This window comes from Nomascus leucogenys, chromosome 12 (assembly GCF_006542625.1).
Source record: "Nomascus leucogenys isolate Asia chromosome 12, Asia_NLE_v1, whole genome shotgun sequence".
NCBI lineage: Eukaryota > Metazoa > Chordata > Mammalia > Primates > Hylobatidae > Nomascus > Nomascus leucogenys.
Window position 1 is genome coordinate 81,307,294 of NC_044392.1, and position 22,089 is coordinate 81,329,382.

General features: G+C 36.9%; 1 protein-coding gene across 1 annotated transcript; it reads right to left on the reverse strand.

The window, feature by feature from the left end:
• Positions 1-451: 451 nt before the first annotated feature.
• Positions 452-21,756, reverse strand: DR1 (down-regulator of transcription 1). The gene is made up of 3 exons (XM_030825036.1): positions 20,782-21,756; positions 13,577-13,740; positions 452-7,191 (listed from the first exon to the last, which is right to left on the reverse strand). The coding sequence occupies exons 1-3, from the start codon at positions 20,999-21,001 to the stop codon at positions 7,045-7,047; spliced, it is 531 nt and encodes a 176-aa protein (XP_030680896.1). The 5' UTR covers positions 21,002-21,756; the 3' UTR covers positions 452-7,044.
• Between the last annotated feature and the right edge of the window lie 333 nt (positions 21,757-22,089).

Consider the following 22,089-nt stretch of genomic DNA (forward strand, 5'->3'; position numbering starts at 1 on the left):
AAGCCACCACACCCGGCCTGTAATTTCATTATAACATTGATGAAAAACAATTATTTACAACCAGGGCCACTGCCTGTGTGAATTTTGCATGTCCTCCACATATCTGCATGAGTTTTCTCTAGGTATCCTGGTTTCTTCTCAATTCCCAAACATGCACGTTAGGTGAACTGGTACAGCTAAATGGTCCCAGTATGTGCGTGTGTGTGCTGTGTGAGTGCACCCTGCGATGAAAAGGCATCCTGTCTAGGGTTGGCTCCCACTTTGCTCCCCAAGCTGCTGGGATAGGCTCCAGCTACCCAAGACACTGAACTGAAATAAGCAGGTTGAAAAACGAATGAATACAAATTACTGTAAAACAAAAATTTGTGAAGTATATGATAATCATACAAATGCACAATAAATGATGCAGTATGAAAGCACTCAGAAGCCCACTTTTTTTCTTACTTTTTGTTTTTGAACTGCATGGTGGTAGGAGATGCTCCTTACAATTTTCACTTCCCAACAGTTATTCCTTGATTTAACCCCCTACCACTACAACTGCTGTCACTCACCGATTCGCCAAATATTGGGTAAATAATTTTTACTTTTTTTTTTTTTGAGACAGGGTCTCATTCTGTCACCCAGGCTGGAATGCAGTGGTACCATCACAGCTCACCGCAGCACCGACTGTGGGACTGTTTAATGCAGGGTCTATCAATAACAACCCCATAAACATTTGGGGCTGGATAATATATATATATATTTTTTGAGATAGGATTTTGCTCTGTTGCCCAGACTGGAGTGAAGTAGCATGATCATGGCTCACTGCAGCCTCGACCTCCCAGGCTCAAGGGATCTTCCCACATCAGGCTCCCGAGTAGCTGGGACTACAGGCGCAAGCCACCACCTCTGGCTAATTTTTGTATTTTTTTGTAGAGACGGGTTTCACCATATTACCCAGGCTGGTTCCAAACTCCTGAGGTCAAGCCATCTGCCACCTCGACCTCCCAGTGTTGAGATTACAGGCATAAGCCACCATGTCCAGCCAATTCTTACTTGTTTTTATCCTTTCTAAATGTATATAAGGCTCACATTAATCTCAATGTTTAATTTTAGAAGTGTTTTGGGTCTTTATTAGAAATTTGGTAGTGTTTTTGTGACCAGAAATGTATGCCATAGGGACTTAACTCTTATTTATATCAATTCACCTATGGTAAAATTATTTCATTATATGTTGTTTTTCTTAAACTCGCAGTTTCCCAGAAACTATCAACAACATTGAGGACTTATTGTATTACAAATTATGTTTATATGTATATAAAGACTTTCCCTATTTCAATTGCGAATATACAGATCTGTGCACTCAAAAATAACAAGCCTATTAGGACTCAAACAGCTATTTGTATACCCACGTTCACAGAAGCATTATTCACAATAGCCAAAAAGCAGAAGCAACCCAGTGCCCATCAGTGGATGAATGGATAAACAAAATACGATATTTACAAACTATGGCACATTCAGCCTTTAAAAGAAATTCTAATACATGCTACGACATGAATGAACTTTGAAGACATTATGGTAAATGAAATAAGAATGAATCCATTTAGATATCTAGAGTAGTCAATTCATAGAGACTGAATGCTGGTTACCAGAGGCTGAGGAGAGGAGGTAATGGGGGGGTTATCGTTTAATGAATACACAATTTCAGTTTGGGAAGACGAAGAGTTCTGTAGATGGATGGTGGTGGTGGTTGCACAATAGTATGAATATACTGAATGCCACAGAATTGAACACTTAAAACTGGCTAAAGTGGTGAATTTTATGATATGCATATTTAATCACAATAAAAAATGCTTATTAAAAGATGTACTAGTTATGAAATAGCATACCTCATCTGTTTCAAACTGGGTGTGGCTAACAATGAGGTAGAAAAGCAGCAAGCAGGTACAGAGATTTATAATAGCTGCTCTAGGTCCTATCAGGTAAAGGGATCAGCAGATGTGAAGTCAAGAGTCTCCTATAAGATTTTACTTTCTTGGAAACATATTTTAATCCTGGGCCTCTTCTTTCCAAATCACCTATTTCTTTTAGTCTTTTTGCAGTGATACTGTGTGTTGCTTCTAACAGAGGTTCAGTTTCACAGCCTTTCCCTCAAGTGTCTTATCCTAAAAGTAAAATGTAGATGATCTAAGGTGGTGGTTTTCAACAGGAGGCAATTTTGCCTCCTATACTCGAAACACCCAGGGACATTTGGCAATGTCTGGAGACATTTTTGGGTTGTCATAACTGGAAGTAGGGTGGGGAGTAGTGCTAATGACATCAAGTGGGTATAAGCCAATTATGCTTCTAGAAATCCTACAATGCACAGGATAGTCTCCCACAAACAAAGACTTAACCAACCCCAAATACTAACAATGCTTGGTTTGAGAAACCATGTTCTAAGGTTTTTCTAAGTTGCTTGATTTATGGTAGAAACTGATCGTAAGTTAAAAGTTTCCTCCCTTGAGCCCAGGACTTGGAGGCTATGGTGCATTATGATTATGCCTGTGAATAGTCACTGTAATCTAGCCACTGCAATCTATATTAAGAAACATAGGCCAGGTGCAGTGGCTCACGCCTATAATCCCAGCACTTTGGGAGGCCAAGGTGGGCGGATCACAAGGTCAGGAGATCAAGACCATCCTAGCTAACATGGTGAAACCCTGTCTCTACTAAAAAAATACAAAAAAATTAGCCGGGCGTGCTAGCGGGCACCTGCAGTCCCTGCTACTCGGGAGGCTGAGACAGGAGAATGGCGTGAACCCGGGAGGCGGAGCTTGCAGTGAGCCAAGATCGCGCCACTGCACTCCAGCCTGGGCGACAGAGCGAGACTCTGTCTCAAAAAAAAAAAGAAAAGAAAAAAAAAACATGGTGAGACCCTGTTTCTTTAAAAAAAAAAAAAATTCCTTCCTCTTATTCCTTACTTTCTCTTCTCATTTCTTTTGAGGAAATAGGATAAGAACCAGTGGTAATAATTTAGGTGAAAGGAGGCTATTTATGTTATTCTCTTCACCCTGGCCGATCCTAACCATGACACTTTATATCCTGGGGGATGGTGAAAAACAGAGGAGCTGGGGTAGGACTTGTGGTCAAATTGTTGGGGACAGAGGAAAAAAACAAAACAGCAACAAAAAAATACAAGTGAAGAAAGTGGAAGGCAGTGCCTATGCAATCTGAATTGGATAATTCTTCCTGATGGCCATTTGGATATAGATGAGTTGGACAGACATAATTTAGAAACCTATATAAGGAAATATCATGCATTTTAATGAGGTTATAACCCAAAATTTAAAATTCAATTAAAAAATTAAATCACAGATTTTCCCACAACATACTAATTCAACATACTACTTACGATTACTTAAAATTCACATTTTTTCTAAGGAGCAATAACCTAATGAGTATGTAACACTAATGTGTCAGTTAATAAGGGCAATTACTTTTGCTCTTATTTTCCTCTTATACGAAATTAAATAACAACATACCTGCTGCAATATAACTCATTTGGTACAATTTAGGTGTTTTGAGAAATTCAACCCACTAAGATCATTAGGGTAATTAAGGGTACACATTAAAATGGTGCCTTACAGTTATTTTGGAAAACTGTTTGACAGTAAATACTAAAAATGAAAATACACACACCCTACAATCTAGCAATTCCATTCTTAGGTTTATACTCAATGGAAATGTATACACTCACCAAAAGACATGTATAAGAATGTTCTCCACAGTACTATTCATAATAGCTCAGGACTGAAAAATTCTCAAATGACTATCAATGGGAGAATGAATAACTTTTGGATGTAATGAAAAATGGATAAACAAATGGAAGACTACACAGTAATGAGAATGAATGAACTACAAATACATGCAACAATAAGAATGGATCTCACTTTGGCAGGTTGAATAATGGCCTCCAAAGATAGCCAGCATACAAATCCCTGGAACCTGTGAATGTCACTTACATGACAAAAGAGATTTTGCAGATGTGATTAAATTAAGTATTTTGAGATAGGGAGAATATCCCTGCTTTATGCATGTGAGCCCTAAACGTAGAGGCAGGGAAAGATCTGACTATAGAAGAGAAGATGATATAATGACAAAAGCAAGCTTTGATCATAGAGAGGAAGGGGTCACAAGCCCATAAATACAGGCCGTCACTGGAAGCCAAAAAAGGGAAGAAAACATTCTCCTTCACAACCTCAAGAAAGAGCCAACCCTGCTGATACTTTGATTTAGGCCTAATGAAACTGATTTTTGGACTTCTGATCTCCAGGACTATAAAAGAATAAATCTGTGTTGTTTTAAGTCACTACGTTTGTGGTAATTTGTTACAGTGGCAACAAGAAACTAAAATATTCACAAAAATGATGAATGAAAAAAAGTGTATTATGTATGATTACATTTACATAAAATAAACAGGCAAAACTAATCTATGATTTTAAAAGTCAGCATAGTTAACTTTCAGCAAGAAAGAAGATAATGTTAAGACAGGGGCAAGAGGAGGGCTTCTGGGGTACACATAATGCTGTGTTTTGATCTGAAGACTGGTATGTGAGTTTGCTTAATTTGTGAAAACCTTTATTTGTGTACTGTTTTGTGTGTGTGTGGTATATGCAGTTTTAAAAACTGATGCCTTTTAAACACTTATTAATCTGATAATCTGCCGAAAAATATATATAACATATATTCAAGGGGATGGAAAAATACTTACTGAACAATAACTTTATTTCTCAAGAACGCTAAAGATTTTGTTTTTCTCTTTAAAAGATTTAAAAAATTTTAACTGGCAAAACATAATAGTGACTCTTAAATGCTAAAAAAAAAAAAAAAAAAAAAAAAAAAACCTAAAAATAAAATATTGCATAAGTAGCTTTGTTATGCCTTGATCTTAGGACTGTAAATTACAAAAACACAAGTAAAACCACATTTTTTGAAATAACCGTAAACAAAAACAAAAGGCAGGTACTACATACTAAACGACCAAAATGTCTTTTGGGCCTAAGATTCTTGAAACTAGTAAAAATGGTAATAATAGAAATCTCTCTGTAGATCATTAAATATTAAAAACCATTTATAAAACACATCACAATTTTATTGCTTGAAGAATACAGCATATGAAATCACAAGAATGTCAAAATGAAAAGTCACTAGGCTTCAAACTTATAATACATTATCAGATGCAGTAAAAAATTAACCTGAACTCTGCATCAGAAAAAAAAAAAAAGGCGTGGAAAATATCTAAGCTGTTTACTTAAGAAACGGATATACTTAAAATAGAAAGTATAAGGATGTTACAGTACAAATTAGAAAAGCCAACACGTATTAACTTATTGTTCTAGACTAGACTACCTTTGGTACTTAAACTTTTTAAAAAACAATTTCTTCTATCTCATCCAAATGCACTTCATGGGTATGACATCCATGAAGTAACTTCAACTTAAAACATTCAGCAAAATTAACCTTTTCAATTCATGGGGGAAGTATATTTAATAAATGTATAACAATATTTCCCTTTTACTAAAACTGCAAAATATGATCATTAAGAAACCTAATAGTTATAAAACTTTACTTACTTAGCTCTCCAATTAAAATTGGAATCCTGGAAGCCACAATCTATTTTTGGGCTTGGTGAATACATACGTTTAAAAGATTTGGCAGCTGACATAGGAATTTAATTACTTAATACTATCTTAAGTGACTTTTCCTTTCTGTTTCCAAAATATAGACACTATGCCATTTCTTCAACATCCTGGATTCCTATAATCACTACCATACTTTATTTATTAGAACCAAATTAAAGCTTCTCTAACAAGCAGGTAGAAACTATTTACGTTCCATATATGGCTGATCAGTTATAACACAACTTATGTTTCATATAGGGCTGATCAGTTAATTCATATAGGGCTGATCAGTTGTAACATAACTTCTTAAGCAAAACTAATCTTTTTTTTAAAGCTATCACTTAATTATGATGGAGACAATAATGTCATCTCAAAAGGTAATGTTGGACTCTAGGCCATCTAGTCGGGAAAATGCAAAAGTAATTCTAAAAACAGTAAGTAAACTATAACTACAAGTTAAATTAAAAATCCCTTTCTCATAGCAAGCATACTCATTAACTTTCATTTCTTTCCCCCAGCAAAGGTTTGAATATTCATAAACCTCAGTTAAACCAAGGGAACCAATGCAATTGTTTCAAAAGTCCCACCTATATATTTGAATAATATGAGTATGGATGGACTAGGTAAGTAATACTATCAACAATTACTGAATTGGAGTGAAAGAGTAAAAATCATGACAGACTTCCAAACTGGGCAGTCTTTGAAATGTCATAGTGGAGCTCAAAATGAATTATGCTATAATAAAACTACAGTTTTTACGTCTACAAAAAACAGAAACAAAATAAAAAAACATAACCACCAAATTTATACAACTACTATTAAACATACTCCTTCCTAGTTTTTGAATGTCTTGAAGTTTCTCTAAACAAGTATATTGATCTGAGCATATATATTTATTGCCTATATATGTACTCATTTTAAAAGACAAATTCAGATACTTACAGAACTGAACTCTTTCACCAACCCAGTCCAATGTCTACTGATTCACACAGCACCCCCCCTTAATAATTTAAAATTCACAAGTTTTAGTTTAGTTAAAAGGGCAGAGGAAATGCAAATGCAGATTTAGAGCTTTGTAGAAATTTCACTGTATTTTTATAAACTTGAAGTTTTCTGTAACACTGTTTATTGATCAAATGAAGGACTCGCTGCTATCTAAAATTTCATAAACACCATTAAAAATTCAAAATTGATATACTGAACCTTAAATTTTCAATAGTTCAAAGAGACAGTTTTTACATGTATAGCACACAATAGATGAAACTTAATAGCAGACATCCCTAGAATACCAATGACAAGTCCACCAAGATGCATACAAAATTACAGATAAGCATTTCTTTCACTGTTTTTGTTGTGCAGGGAAAAACATGTATAGAAGAAATAGAAACTCAGCTGGTGAATTTCAGATATCATCATCATCTTCTTCATCCTGAGAAGATCCCGCCTGATTAGATGCACTGGCTGAGGCAGCAGCAAGCTGGGCTTGTTGGGCAGCTTGCTGCATTTGAAGCCATTCCTGTTGGGCCAATTCTGCTTGTTGCTGTCTAGCCTAAACACCCAAAACATAAAAAAAGATAACAATTTTTTATAAACCCACAATATATACACTTTGGTTAAATGTAGATTAGGCCAATTTCAGACAGTTTATTACCATACTTGAATATTGTCCAACTACTATGTAATTGTCACACATTTGGAGAACATAAACTCTACAGGTAAATATAACTAGAGATTGCTTTTTTCTAACCACACAGGTCTAAGAAATTTCTCAAACTTGGATCTCTTATAAATGGCCCTGTTTTATTTCATGTAATTTATGACCTTCGGTTCAACTGAAGAAGTTGAAAAAGTTGACAAAAACCCACAATATTCCCTGGCTCTTTCCCTCTACTTTTCTCTTCCTTTCATTTCACTTGACTCTTCTGTACCCTCACATTACAACTTTGATATAAACATTTTTCAATCTAAAATTTATTTATATGGTTTAAAAGTTATCTAGTATAGTACCTCTACCTCATAGGAAAGAAGTACTGTACACGTATGCAGTAGCTACCCCGTTATTTCTTTCTGAGTTTCTATTACAATTCCCTAACCTACTATATGCCTATCTCTCTGTGTCCCTCATTCCCTCTCTGGTACACACATTTGCATATACACACATACAAATATACATATCCTTCCCGTATACACACTAGTAAAAAGATACTACTTAAAATCCATTCATCTGATATATCCTCTATTAAAAACAACCACAGGATTTTAGAAACCAGGATGCATACATATTAATTGCCTATGAAACAGCCAAGGCTCCTTCACAATTTAATTTCATCTGTTTGCAGAAAAACCACACCAAAAGGGAAAAAACGAACCCGTTCTTAAAAAGGTCTTACAATTTCCCATTAGACTCTGCCAAAACAATCTTTTTCTCCTTCTCTGTCTTTTCTTGGAATTGTTCTTTAAGTCCAACTCATACCCTCCCCTTTATGCATAGCTAATTCCTAGTCATCATTTGAAATGCAAATCAGTTAGTCTTTCTTGACCTTTCCAGGCTGTATTTTATGCTCTATTTCATATACCATAATTCCCTATGCATTCCCATATCCAACCACTTTGTTCTAGAATTATCTAAGTTTATATCCTTTTTTTCCACCACACTTGAGAATACAGATTGTTTCCATATTCTTTGTTGCATTCCTAACACAAAGGCCCTCAGTATTTTCTGAATGAACATGCTACAGGAAAACACTGATGCCCAGCATAACCAGTAACATTTAAGATTTTACCATGTACAATCCTCACTCTTCTGAATAATGTCATGACTTTATTATCCAAACATTTCTAGATGTAAATTCTAATCAGGTCATTATTTCATATTTTAAAAAAAATCATTTGTTATCAATCAAATCCAAATTTCCTAGCCTAGAGTTCAAGATCTTCCAAATTAGTGTCTACCCCAACCTCTCTACAGTCTTTTTTTGTAACATGTACTTTGTGCTTCAAAAAAGCCTAGAATACAAAATGTTTCCCAAATGTACACCATACTTCCTCATCTTTGCTACCTTTACTCATGCTGACATTCATCCTACGTGAAATTTCCTGCCACTTACTGAAATTCTACCCTTCCTTCAAGTCAAACTGAAATACTATTTTCTCCTCCTGGTATCAGTCAGTGTATAATCAAGAGATAGAAGTCACATGAGTTACTGGAATGGAAAAAATTTAATATAAAGAACTGTTAAACAAGTATAAAGTTGTTATTAGGGAGCTGAAAAGACAGGAAGAGAACATGAAGATGTCATTAAAGTAGCAGCTACAGGAAGCAGCCACCAACCCTAAAACTGAGGGAATAAAGGAAAATGCTGGAATTTTTAAAATTTAGAAGCTTAAGAAACCACTTCATGGAACTGAAACTCAGACCTCGGAAGAATGGGCATAGATAAGCTAGTACTAATATATCTGCGCTTGGAGGAGGGCCCCAAGGGTTGGGATCCATACTGCCAGAGTGGGGGGATGGGGTGTGGGTTCAGGCTGGTCGTGTATTAGAGAAAATGCAAACTGTGTTCAGTTTCTGCTACAGGAAAACTGATGCAGGATGAAGAAGTGTTGCTGGGTTGTTCAAAGGAACTGAAAGACAAGAGAAAGTAAGAGAAAGCCCTTTTTCTTCCTCCATCCATGCAATCTCCCACGAGAGCCCCATACTGGCAAGAGTCTAATGGAGAGTCAGCTAGCAAAGAAACATGTGGCTTGCAGAGTACTAGGTCCAGTCACAAAGCAGAGCATAGAAAGGTGGGTCTGGAGCTAAGATAATTGCTTACTAGTTGGCATACTCCTGTACTCCCAAAATTTGATGTAATGTTTCCATACTTGGGATTTCTTTTTCCTCCTTCTCTCTTTCTTTCTATTTTTGTAGAGATAGGGTCTCACTATATTGCCCAGGTTGGTCTCAAACTCCTGGGCTCAAGTGATTCTCCCACCTGGGCCTCCTAAAGTGCTAGGATTACAGGTGTGAGCCACTATGCCCAGCCAGAATCTCTTTCTCATAAGTGGTCAGCCTTATATTATAGTTATCTTCCTCATCCAAGTAGTCAGTCTCATAATGATATATTCTTCATTTTTTTTATATCTACAGGACCACATATGTCTTGCATACAATAGGGACATGTTAACTGAATTCTGACATGTTAACTGAATTCTGAATTCTGACATGTTAACTGAATTCTGGTGCTGGTGTAGGTGGCAGTAGTGAAGTGGAAGAAGAAAAGCTATTACCTTGGGGGAAAGCTATCCAAGTAGCCATAGTATCAGAGACAAAGGAAGAGGTCTACATTAAATGTTATTTTTAAAAAACCAGATGAGTAAGAATTGAAAGGAAAAAAAATTACTGAATTTGGTGATTAAATATCTCTGTGGTAGGACAGAGGTTAAATTTGAGGAATAAGTGATTGTACATTTTCAAAAAATGGTAGCACTGATCATTATTTATTTATTTATTTATTTTAGAGATGGGGTCTTGCTATGTTGTCCAGACTAAAGTGCAGTGGCTATTTACAGGCATAGTTGTTATGCACTGCAACCTTGAACTCCTAGCCTCAAGGGATTGTCCTGCCTCCATCTTCTGAGTAACTGGGACTACAGGAAGGTGCTACCTTTCTTGGTGGGTAACACAGATCATTACAGCAAAAGATGAAAGGGTTTGGGGGATACAAGGAGATGCAGAAGACCCATATATGGTTAAAGGCAAAGAGGAAGAAATAAGTAAGGAAAAGACTATAGATATTAGAAAAAACAAGGATAAGACAACTTTTACAGTAAACAAAAACTTTATTTTGCTTAGGAAAGTAGAAACCAGCCATTCTCCCTAATAATGACTGTCATCCATTTTTGTAAAGAAATAGGAAAAATAGTTGAGTCTAACACACTAGCATATTTACTTTTGTGGCAGGAATACACAGAGTTCAAAACCAACTAACAGAGCTTCGCTAAAAACATTTTAAGGCCGGGCACGGTGGCTCATGCCTGTAATCCCAGCACTGTGGGAGGCCAAGGTGGCGGATCACCTGAGGTTGGGAGTTTGAGACTAGCCTGGCCAGCAGGATGCAACCCTGTTTCTACTAAAAATACAAAAATTAGCCGGGCGTGGTGGTGCATGCCTGTAATCCCAGCTACTTGGGAAGCTGAGGCAGGAGAATCGCTTGAACCCAGGAGGCGGAGGTTGCAATGAGCTGAGATAGCACCATTGCACTCCAGCCTGGGCAACAAAGCAAGACTCCATCTCAAAAAAAAAAAAAAAAAAAAAAAAAAAAATTGTACGAGTTCATAAGAAAATTGCAGGGCAAATCAAATATGTAAATTCACCCAACTTAGGCATACCTATATTTTGTGGTCTAATCAACTACAAATTGGTATAATTTTGTGACATGGAAAAAATTCAAATAATTTCAAGTCTCTACAAAAGTTTTATTGCAAAGGTGCTTGATTTGGTAGTTCATTCAATGGTCTGCAAAGTTGTGTACTAGTTACATTTCCAATTTAATTGACTTTTAGGTGCCATGGCCCTGTATCAGCTCTGATACTTTTCTCTGAACATAAAAGCATTTCTATGCCTTTAAAACTAACTGTTGAGCTGGGCTCGCTAGTGCACATCTATAGTCCCAGCTACTTGTGAGGCTGCAGGAGTTCTAGGCTGAAGTGTGCCTGATCAAGCCTGTCAATAGCCACTGTACTCCAGCCTGGGCAACAGGGTGAGATCCTGTCTCTTAAAAAAAAAAAAAAAAAAAAAAAAAGTTGATTGATAAAATTTGATTTGTATTCATTTCCACAAATTGAACATTTTTCAGTGATACTTACTCTAATATATTTTTTTCTCTCTTGCCCCCTACTCAATCCATCCCAAGTATTTTTCTTCTAAAATTGGCATGTGAAAGACAGGTAAGCAGGCATATATTTCCTAATTCATTTTTCTTTAGGAGGTTTTCATTATGTTTTAAGACTCTCACTCCCATATATTAAAATGACTCATTTATAATTTAAAGTTAACTTTAATCTTGATGTATGAAAGGTTCCTCCTTCCAAATATTTGCTGCTAGCTTCAAATGAGACTGTCGTGTTAATATTTAAAGTCTAAAAAATGAAGTGATAAAAAAGGTGTATTTACTTATCATTCTTTCATATTTAGAACTTCAGTGCTCTAGGGAAGAAGTACTAGGCAACTGCTATAATTTTACTTCTCCGCTGGTCATCCTCACAATAGTAAAGAAATACTAGATCTTCATACATAAGCCAGGGTAAGAAACAAGGGAGATAAAAAAGAGGAATAAAAAACAGATAATAGGGATAGAGAGGTGAAGACAGATACAACAGGCAGTCAATTATTTCTTTATATTTTGCCCTGGCAAGGATAACACATATTCTATTTAAAAGCCCCATAATAAGTTTAAGCAGATAAAATGGAGGCTAGAGCATCAGCATGGTATTGTAGAAACAGTACAGGCTTTTGGGCCAAAATACCTAAGTTTAAATATAGACTCCAACACTTCCTAACTTTCTGAACTTACTGTTTTATTTAAGTCAATCTTTCCCACTCAATCCTCCCCAGTAGACTAAGCTCTACAATGACAGGAACCCTGTCTCCTTATTCACTCTTGTAAGCCTAGCACCTAGCACGACGCTTGGTAAATAGTAATGACTTCAGTAAGTAACTGTAGAACAAATGACAAATAATTTCAAGCAAGTTTTTCCACCTGAGTCTATTTCTTAATATGTAAATGAATACAATAAAATTTGTATTTCATAAAAACTCTGCCAAGTTTTTATGTATTTAAAGTATCCAGGAGAAAATCTTCTGTCACTAAATGTTTAATTTAGCATTCTCTAGATGGTCTGCAATAGCATAAATCAATAAATAGCCATCAATGTTTTTAAAACATCAACACCTCTTCTTTCATACCTCATATTCATATGGATTATAACATTGCATGTACTCATGCCTGCTTCAAAGGCTTTTCCTCTTTAGTGCCTATGATAGGTTGTTGTGAGGATTAAATGAGATAATGCAGGAAAATTACTTGGCAATGTGATTAACACGTGGTTAGAACTCAATAAATGTAAGGTTTTCTTTTTATCTTAAGTTTAAATGGTACTTGGTGTCTAGTGACTAACAATACTTAAAACTAAAATGCAGTTTGATGTAAACCAAACTGATTGTTATGGCTGCAGAGAGATCTGCTACAGGACTAACCTGGAAGAGTTTACCTAAAATGATACTTCGCAGTTCTAATGGTTACTACAGCTTCTCTTCTATTCAATCCAAAGCTGCCTTACAATTTCAAATGAGAGGCCAGAACTTAGAAGGGAAAAAATAGCCTTGCCACCAATTCCCCTCCCTTTTCTTTTTGAAACAGAGAATATTAGTATTTGGTTCTAATCCTTCAGAGTCTAGATATTAGAATTATTACAAGCAAGGAAGAAGAAATTTTCTCCCTTTGCTCTACTAGCTTTAAAATATTTTTTAAGATTAAAATGCTTCAAACGTGTATATTAAAGACCGAATTTAACTACACAGTTGATATTAATCAATTTTGCTTGTATGTCACGCATCATAAAATTTGATATAGTATTTTCTCATCAGCTCATCATTCTAAATCTTAAGAATATTTAGGTATACTTTTCATGCCTTAAAATGGTCATTCTGTCTGAAAAAATATCAAAGTGAAACTTCAATAGGTATTTGGAGTTGTTCTCTTTAGAAAACAGACTGCTGCAAATATTTACTTTCACATAAACCAGAGTCAAATTGGTCAGCTCTGAACACCAGATTCTATAATCAACTACCTAGAAAAAGGGAATCCTCTGGGTATGTCTGTCAATTTAGGAAACAATTTCAGTTAGCAAACAGGGTAAGATGCAGAGGAAAATAATTTAAATAAATTACTTACTTTTGCAAATAATTCTTGTTGCTGTCTCAATAACTCTTCTTCAGGAATGCCAAGGTTTTCCAAACGAGAACTGGCCTTTCTTCTTTTTAATGCTACTGTTTTACACTCTTGCAAGACTTCTTTTACTTCACTGATGTAAGAGCCAAATCCCAAACTTTCTAGTGCTAGAGAAATGAACATATTAAAATAGGAAAGGGTGATAAAACAGCTTTCCCCCAACCTGTGGACCATGAAGTTTTTGTGGGCTTTTCTTTGGGGGAGGGGAATGTTTTGCTGTTTTCGAATAATTTTACCTATTTTATAGTTGTACAACAATTGTCTGGGCAGCCAAGACAAATATTTTATCAGATTTATCAATCTGCTAAATATTAGGTGGCAAATCAGTTAAAACTTGAAGAACCAAGGCACATGCCTTCACTTTTCATTCTGACTAATTTTTAAAAGACCAAAGCATTTCCTGTAAGCAGGAAGGAAAAAAAAGCCCATTATAAGAACATATGGTTTTAGTAAGAAAAAACATTTTGTGTCATTTGACTTAGAAAAAGTAGGCTGGTAACACATTCTCTACTAAGTTCCGGTAGGACAGAATAAAAGAACAGAAGTTTTTCTTTTGTCCAATATACCAACAGGAAGCTATTTTTAGCAGATACTCAAACTGCCAAGTTTAAAAAATACTGGTGGAAATAAAAGTCATGAAATTCAGCACTTATAGTCAGCCAACAGGTTTCTCCTGAAAATAAAACTTAACAGGAAAAATAAAAACATATTTAAATGATGTGGCAAAAAAAACTGAGCTGAAAGAAGACTATAACGATATAAGAAGCACTAATAAAGATTTTTCTCCTCTTTTCATATTTAGAAAGGAAATTTTATAAGGAAAAAAAAATGGGCTAGGCATGGTAGCTCATGCCTGTAATTCCAGTACTTTGGGAGGCCAAGGTGGGGGGATCCCTTTAGTCCACGAGTTCAAGACTACCCTGGGCAACATGGCAAGACCTCGTCTCTACAAAAAGTAAAAAAATTAGTCGAGTGTGGTGGCTTGTGCCTATGGTTCCAGCTACTCAGGAAGCTGAGGTGAAAGGATTGCTTGAGTCCAGGAGATTGAGGATGTCATGAGCCATGACTGCGCGTTACTGTACTCCAGCCTGGATGAGAGAGCAAGACCCTGTCTCAAAAAACAACAAAAAAATCACACACCCTAAATACCTTCTATAATCCAGAAAAGACAAGGCATAAAATTTCCTTTTGGCTCATGGTATTTAAAATTATATTTTATAGTTTTGGTATATTGACTAATGCCCCAAAGGCATATTTTATATTGTGAACCATTGATGAAATATAGGTGGTGAAAAACACAGTAAATCAATTTAAGTCATCAGTTCTTGAAGTCTTTCAATCATTATGTTGAACTAGACTCCTTTTAGTATATATGTTCTCACTTCTAACTTCAGGGATTTGCTCTTCTGGGATAATGCCAAAAACACCTTTACAAATCTACATGCCCATGCAAACTGTGGTTTTTAAGACATTTTGAATGATTTACAATTTTAATTACTTCAAATGTTAAACTGTTTTCATCAACCTTCTTTAGAAATAATCTGATGCCAAAAAGCATAGTACTGTCCTATTATTAAGTTAACTCACCTCCCCTGACCTTCCTAAAAACTTCAGAAAGGCATTATTCTAAGTTCTGTATATCAAATTCACCAACATGGCTGGGCATGGTGGCTCACGCCTATAATCCCAGCACTTTGGAAGGCCAAGGTGGGCAGATCATGAGGTCAGGAAATCGAGACCATCCTGGCTAACAGGGTGAAACCCCATCTCTACTAAAAATACAAAAAAATTAGCCAGCGTGGTGGCAGGCGCCTGTAGTCCCAGCTACTCGGGAGGCTGAGGCAGGAAGATCGCTTGTGCCCAGGAGTTTGAGGCCACAGTGAACTATGACTGTGGCACTGCACTCCAACCTGGGTGAGAGAGCAAGACCTTGCCTCTTAAAAATTAAAAAAAAAGCAATAAATATCATATTGTTATTAGTTTTAGGGTTGTAGGAATCAACAGGTAATTAATATAAGGCATTTAACAGTGTCTAGCACATAAGAATCGCTTAAGCAACTCAGACTGTGTATTTCTCATCTTTATTTTTTATTTTAAATTTAAAAGAGTACCCTCATAAGTGTACAGGACCTAAATGAACGTATAGCTATACAATATCATATTTAAATTCAAGCTGGACGAGCATATTTATAAAATATTAAATTTATAAAATTAACAAATCAACACAATGGAGAGACAACCCTTCAAAATACCATAAATTACTATACTATACATTAAGGAAATCCAAGCCAGCCGGCCATGGTGGCTCATGCCTGTAATCCCAGCACTTTCGGAGGCCAAGGCGCGGGGATTACTTGAAGTCAGGAGTTAGAGACAAGCCTGGCCCACGTGGCAACACACTGTCTCTACAAAAAATACAAAAATTAGCCAGGCATGGTGGCACATGCCTGTAATCCCAGCTACTCAGGAGGCTAAGGCATGAGAATTGCTTGAACCTGGGAGGCAGAGCTTGTAGTGAGCCGAGATCACACCACTGTACTCCAGCCTGATAGCATGACTCTGTCTCAAAAAAAAAAAAAAGAAAATCCAATCCAAGGTATTTTTAACCATGGAAGGCTTGGATTAAAAAAAATTTTTAATATATAACTACCTTTAAAAACATTCAAGGCTGTGAATGAGAACACTGCTTTCAAGAAACTGGCAAGTAGGTCCGAGGTTAATATTTAATATTATTCAAAGAGTTGCCATATGTAAAAACTATACTCTCAATAAAATGGTTGAAAAGGAGCAGCCATAAATTTAATTTCAAAAATTTCATTGACTTTAATTTTAAACACATTTGGCTAACAGATATCAATAACTGGACATAATACCTTCTAAATAGATATTTTACATCATTTGCTATCATGTATTAGTTATCATTCCCATTTTACACAAAGAGAATATTAAAGGATAAAGGAAATGGCTCCCAAGCAGGGCCACCATTTACATACAGTTAGGTAGGTTGTTCAGTACACAACATACTAGAGGGCCATTCTTATTGTAAATACCATAAATTCGTATGTTTACTGTGATACTTTTTCTGGCAGACAGTAGTAACACTTTTTAAGGAAGGAGTGCCTTTTTCTAATTTGTACAAAGAGACCTTATGCACTATTGATGGCCCTATTTCTAAGGATCTCATCTTTCTAAAACAGAAAATATTTTTTTAAACATTTGTGAGTAAAACTAACACACATCACTATCTGTCACCCTATGCCGTGTGTCTCAAAACTACAACCAGAAAAGTCCATGGTGTACATTAGGAGAAAAAATACTTAGCATATTTTTCAGCTTAAAAGACAGATGCTAACAAGACAGCTATTCAAAAAACAAAAAAAAAAGTAAAAATTTCTTCCAAGCAACAATAATCTTCATATAGGCTTATCTTATTTTACAAAGTGATGTATTCCTGAAAGGTTCTGTCATAACATGAATTTATGTGAATCACTTTATACTTCATATGCATAAAACATGTTTTTCATTTTTAAAATTATGTGATATACAGTACCTTTTAAATATATAAATCAGCATTCTCTAATTTCTCCATTTTCTTTTGTTTGTGGGAAGGAAGCAACTAATGTATTTCACATAAAATACATTAAGAGGATGTAGGCCAAAGTGATTTCTTTGGCTCATTAGCCTGGCAAAGGTTTCTGAAGACCCTTAAGAACCATGTCCTCCATGGTGTCACTACTGGAAATCTTGGACAACAATGAGAGACTAATGGCAGAGAAGGAATTGAGTATCATTTACCTTAATATCCTTAGTAGTATCTAGCACGATGCCAAATACTTGGTAGTATTCAATAAGTAATTGTGGGGTAGCAGAAGGAAAACGGAAACAAAAGATATATTAATTTTAAGAAAAGTATTAATAAAATCCTAACTTGAAAAGCATTTGATTATGTGATAAATTTTGCAGTGCAAATTAGATGTGTCCCTTCGGAAAAAATATCTGTATAAACGATTATTTACTACTTACGTCCACTTTCCAACAGAGACTGTGGTTTAGACTTTAGAGCAAAGGTTCTCAAACTGTGGTCCATGGACTTATGCCAGAACTGCTCCTAATGGTTAACATTAGTTAAGTATGGAAATTCAAAGCATTTTAGTACCTTCATTGCAATTTAACAAAATAATTTTATGTCTATTGAATCGAATAGTAAAAAATTGAGTGTTGGTCTTTTCCTCATCTTTTCCAGTGATCTATTTTCGTGTTATCTTACAAAGGTACCAGTGTGAGAAGGACAGGAATTTTTTAAAAACTCCTTCAACATAAGACAGCTTGGAGCAACTCAACGCCTGAAGATGCAAATTCTCAGATACTCTTTCAAACTTTTACTACTTTCAGTTACAATTCTCATAAATGTGAGGGGAGATATTTCATGTAAGGTTCTTAACCCCTAATTCTCAAAAATTACAAGTAATACCTGAAATCAAGTATTATTTGTACATAAATAAGAAAACCTTTGTTAAAAGATTTTCCTAAGGTTAAAGAATTCTCAGTGCAGAACTTAACAGCTGACTCTCAATGTCAATTCTTTCTACAAGGCAACAGAACATGTTAGAACTCATTCAAGGATACGTGTTCACAAAAAACTGCAACAAAACAGGAACACCTTTTATAGCTTAGAACTCCCTCTATTCATGTATCTATGGTCTTCAATACCAAGTCTACTTTCTTAAACTCAAAATAAGCAAAACAGAAAAAAAAATTTAAATAAGTTATTTCATAGATTTACTGCTGATAACATTAGTTCAACTTTAACATGCATTTTACAGAACTATCTCAGAATGCTGAATTTGCTCAGACAAGATAAAGGTGGGAAATGAACAAGTGAAATGTCCTGAAGCAAAGTCTAATTCATTACACTTATCACTAAAAACCCAAACTTCAACATGTTAGAATCATACCACTTTAAAATGTACATTACTTATTCCATTTGGATATATTCTACATTCCTAATCAATGCTGACAGAAAAGTATAAAAATGTCCTATCTATTATGATTAGTGTATAGAAACACACTTCAAACACCTAAAACACATAAACCTTAAGAATTTCTTTAAAAATGTAATCTCTCAAAACAAAACTTCTTTGGAATAATTAAGCAATATGAGATTATAAATGTATAAAGTCTACAACCCCAATTAGGGAGAATTCTTGGGCGAAAATGTAGATTCTTATCCACTTTTAAGAACAGCATAATACAAGAAAAAAAGGTAAATTTTTAAATTTAAGGTAACACGTCAATATATGATTTTTAAAAACAAATAAATCATCTTCATTACACAATGGAAATGCTTTTTCACTATAGCTTTCTGACTCACACATTAAACTGAATTTAGCATATTCCGTAGTTGAATTATTTAGCATACTGCTTGCTACAGCTGCACTTCTATTCCATCATGTCAATCAGAAATCTAAATATACCCTAGAAAAGAATCAACTCTCCCCAAGAAGACAGACTGTAATGTGTTATTAGGTTTTTGGAACGATCCCCACTTCTGTAGTGTAAACAAATGTTTAGGCAGACCCTGTTGAAATCTTTTGCAATTTTCATTAGAAAGGCAATGTTGATAAAAGGTTCTTTTTCCTTTTCATGAGTTGTAAAAAGAAATTATAGCTATCTGTGCTGGATAATCTTGTGAAAGACTTATGACAGCAATCACACATACAATGTAAAAATAAATACACAAGGGAAAAAATAGACAACTTGGCTTTCATTTTACTTGCTAGAGTATTCAGCACATCAAACAAGTAGAAAAAAAAAACTAGTACTAGTTTTAAGAATCAAATATGCTTTTTCCTAGGGATTTTTCTCCTTATGTACTGAAATGGCAGGATATATTTTAGAACTACTTTCAAGACGTCATAAAGAATTAAAAATGAATCATTTAATCCTTTGGTCAATATTGACAGTAAATTGGATATGGTCAATATAAGCAGATGTGTTCTCTACTTCAGTACAACAGGAAAGTCACATTTTAAAAAGTTAAATTATAAAAATTAAGTGACAGACAACCACTTGCCTATCAAAATGATTAAAATTAACCATTTTTTCCCTGATTTCACAAGCAATCAATAATTTTAATTAGATTATTACGAAAGGCAAGTTCTCACCGCAAACTGAGCACAACTTTTTCACAAGAGTACATGTAAAAATATCGCAAAAGGTACATTCCCGAAACATTATGACTAGTAAATATGTTTCTCCTCTCTGAAACCATCAGAATACAGTCCCCCAAATCCCTATTACGGGACCAAATCCTTTCCAGGATAAAAGAAACTGTTGAAGCTTTCAGAAGTGCTGTTCCATAAAAGCCTAAGTGTATACATTCAAATAGGAATGACAGCAGGAAAGGACGGGTAAATTTTCCGTTAAAAAAAAAACTTGCATAAACTTTCAATCAAAGATTTTAAAACTTACCTCCCCAGAATAGAACAAAGCAAACGACATAAAAGCAAACGAAAAGAAAAAAAACGAAAATTTAAAGTTCACCCTTTTCTTACAGAATGGAACAGGAGCGCTTTGGTAACTCATTCATGAACGTACCATCAAACCATTTTTAGAGCAGAAAACATACTTCTTTTATTCAACAACGACAAACTTGACAACGCTGAACACATTGTATGTTAAGAATTTTTTAACTCATGTGTTCAGAAAATAAATCTTTTCCTCTACATTGGTAAAAGGTCAGGTGGGGAAGGGGTGCTCTGTCTCCACCCATGCTTGAAGTTCCTCCGTCTGAATTTTAACTTTCCAAAGAACTTCTGCGTTCCTTAATTATCTAAGTTCAACTTCAGGCAAGCAATTCTTGTTGCTTCGGCTTACCTGGCTGTAAAGTGAGATCACTCTTCTTCCTTGTTTTGGGGACGTTGACCTAAATGTTTGCACTCCTTACCTGTATTCGCTGGATGAAAAGTACTGCAAAAATGCTACAAAGGGATTGTTTTTAAAGCACCGGCTGCCTACATGCCAGTCTGGCTTTTTCATTAAGTTACTTACCAGAGAAGAGGAATGAAGGCTTTAACACGAAAGGGTCACGCGATTAGCAGACTGCTACCCTAGAACCTCATTCAAACCAATTCCCACACATGACTTACCTTGTATGACATGCTCTGGTGAGATGGTCTTCTTTTCCGATTTGTTACAAATCTCATTGGCTTCAGAAGATATAAGGTGAATGAATTCAGTGCAGCAGTTCACCACCAGCTCTCGAGCATCGTTGGCCACCCGGACATTAGGAAGAGTCTCTTTGATCATTTTATTGATAGCAGCTCTGGGGATAGTGAGATCATCATCGTTGCCAGACGAGGAAGCCATAGTACCTTCCTGTTTCTCGCGCCCCGGCTTTTAAAAACTCCCGAGCTCTGGTCCACTACTCCACGGAGATTTCTCAAAAAGCCGCCCTCGGAGAGTGATCCCGGGGGGTGCTTTGCGAAGAGGGTGCAGAAAATGAACGGAGGAGCCGCTGGCTTGAGGGCTGGGAACACTCGCGTGTGTGAGAGATTTAGGATGAGTTTGGGAAGAAAGTGGGGGCCTGAGGATTCTAGAGAGAGCACAGCCCAGGCTGAGGAGGGGAAAGCGCGGTGGTCCGGAAATCTGAGCGGCTGGGAACCACCTTCGTGTCTCCTCAGAGGGGCGGGCGCTGTCGCCTAACCGGTCCCCAACGGCGTCGGAGCAGAGGCAAGATCCAGGGGCACTGGCCTCGCCGCGGTACCGGGCGGGTACCCAGCGGGCTCGGCTCTATGGAGCCCGAGGCCCCGCTGCCGCTGCCGCCGCCGCCAGCAGCCGTTGCCGCCGCCTCGGCCAAACCATCCTTCAGACACCCGCGCCGCCGCCTCACAACATGTCCGCCGCTGCCGCTGCCGCTGCTGGAACGGCGTCGGCCGCCTGGGAACTAATATGGACAGAGCCAGGCACAGTGGGAGTCGCAGTGGCTGCCGCCGTGGCCGCGTAGCCCGAACGCAGATCGTGGAAGCCGAAGCGGCGGCAACGGTGGTCCCTCCAGAGGCCAGGGAAGGTTTGCAGGAAGCCGCTCCCGACACCCTTTGCGCCACCGGAAGCCTCGTTCCGTCAGATTTCCCCCTCCCTCCCGGACCGACTTCCGGGTGTGGCTGCCGCCCTTCCCCCACCCACGCCGGCAGGAGCCGCCCGTTCGCGCTGCCAGCAGCTTCCGCCTGGTACGGTCCTGGCAAGCACCTCGGGATCCTATTCCTTCACAGGGGCCCTAGCCGGGCAAGCGCGCGCCTCACTGTACCGGAGAGCTCCAAGCACGCGCTTGGTCTGGGGCCCGGACGCTAGATCTGGGAAGGGGTGGGTGGCTGGGTAGATGGGCGAGGAAGGATCATCTCTACCCTCTCTCAAGTAGCTGAGGCCTCCGAACCCTTCCCTAGCTGGATCTGGGGACA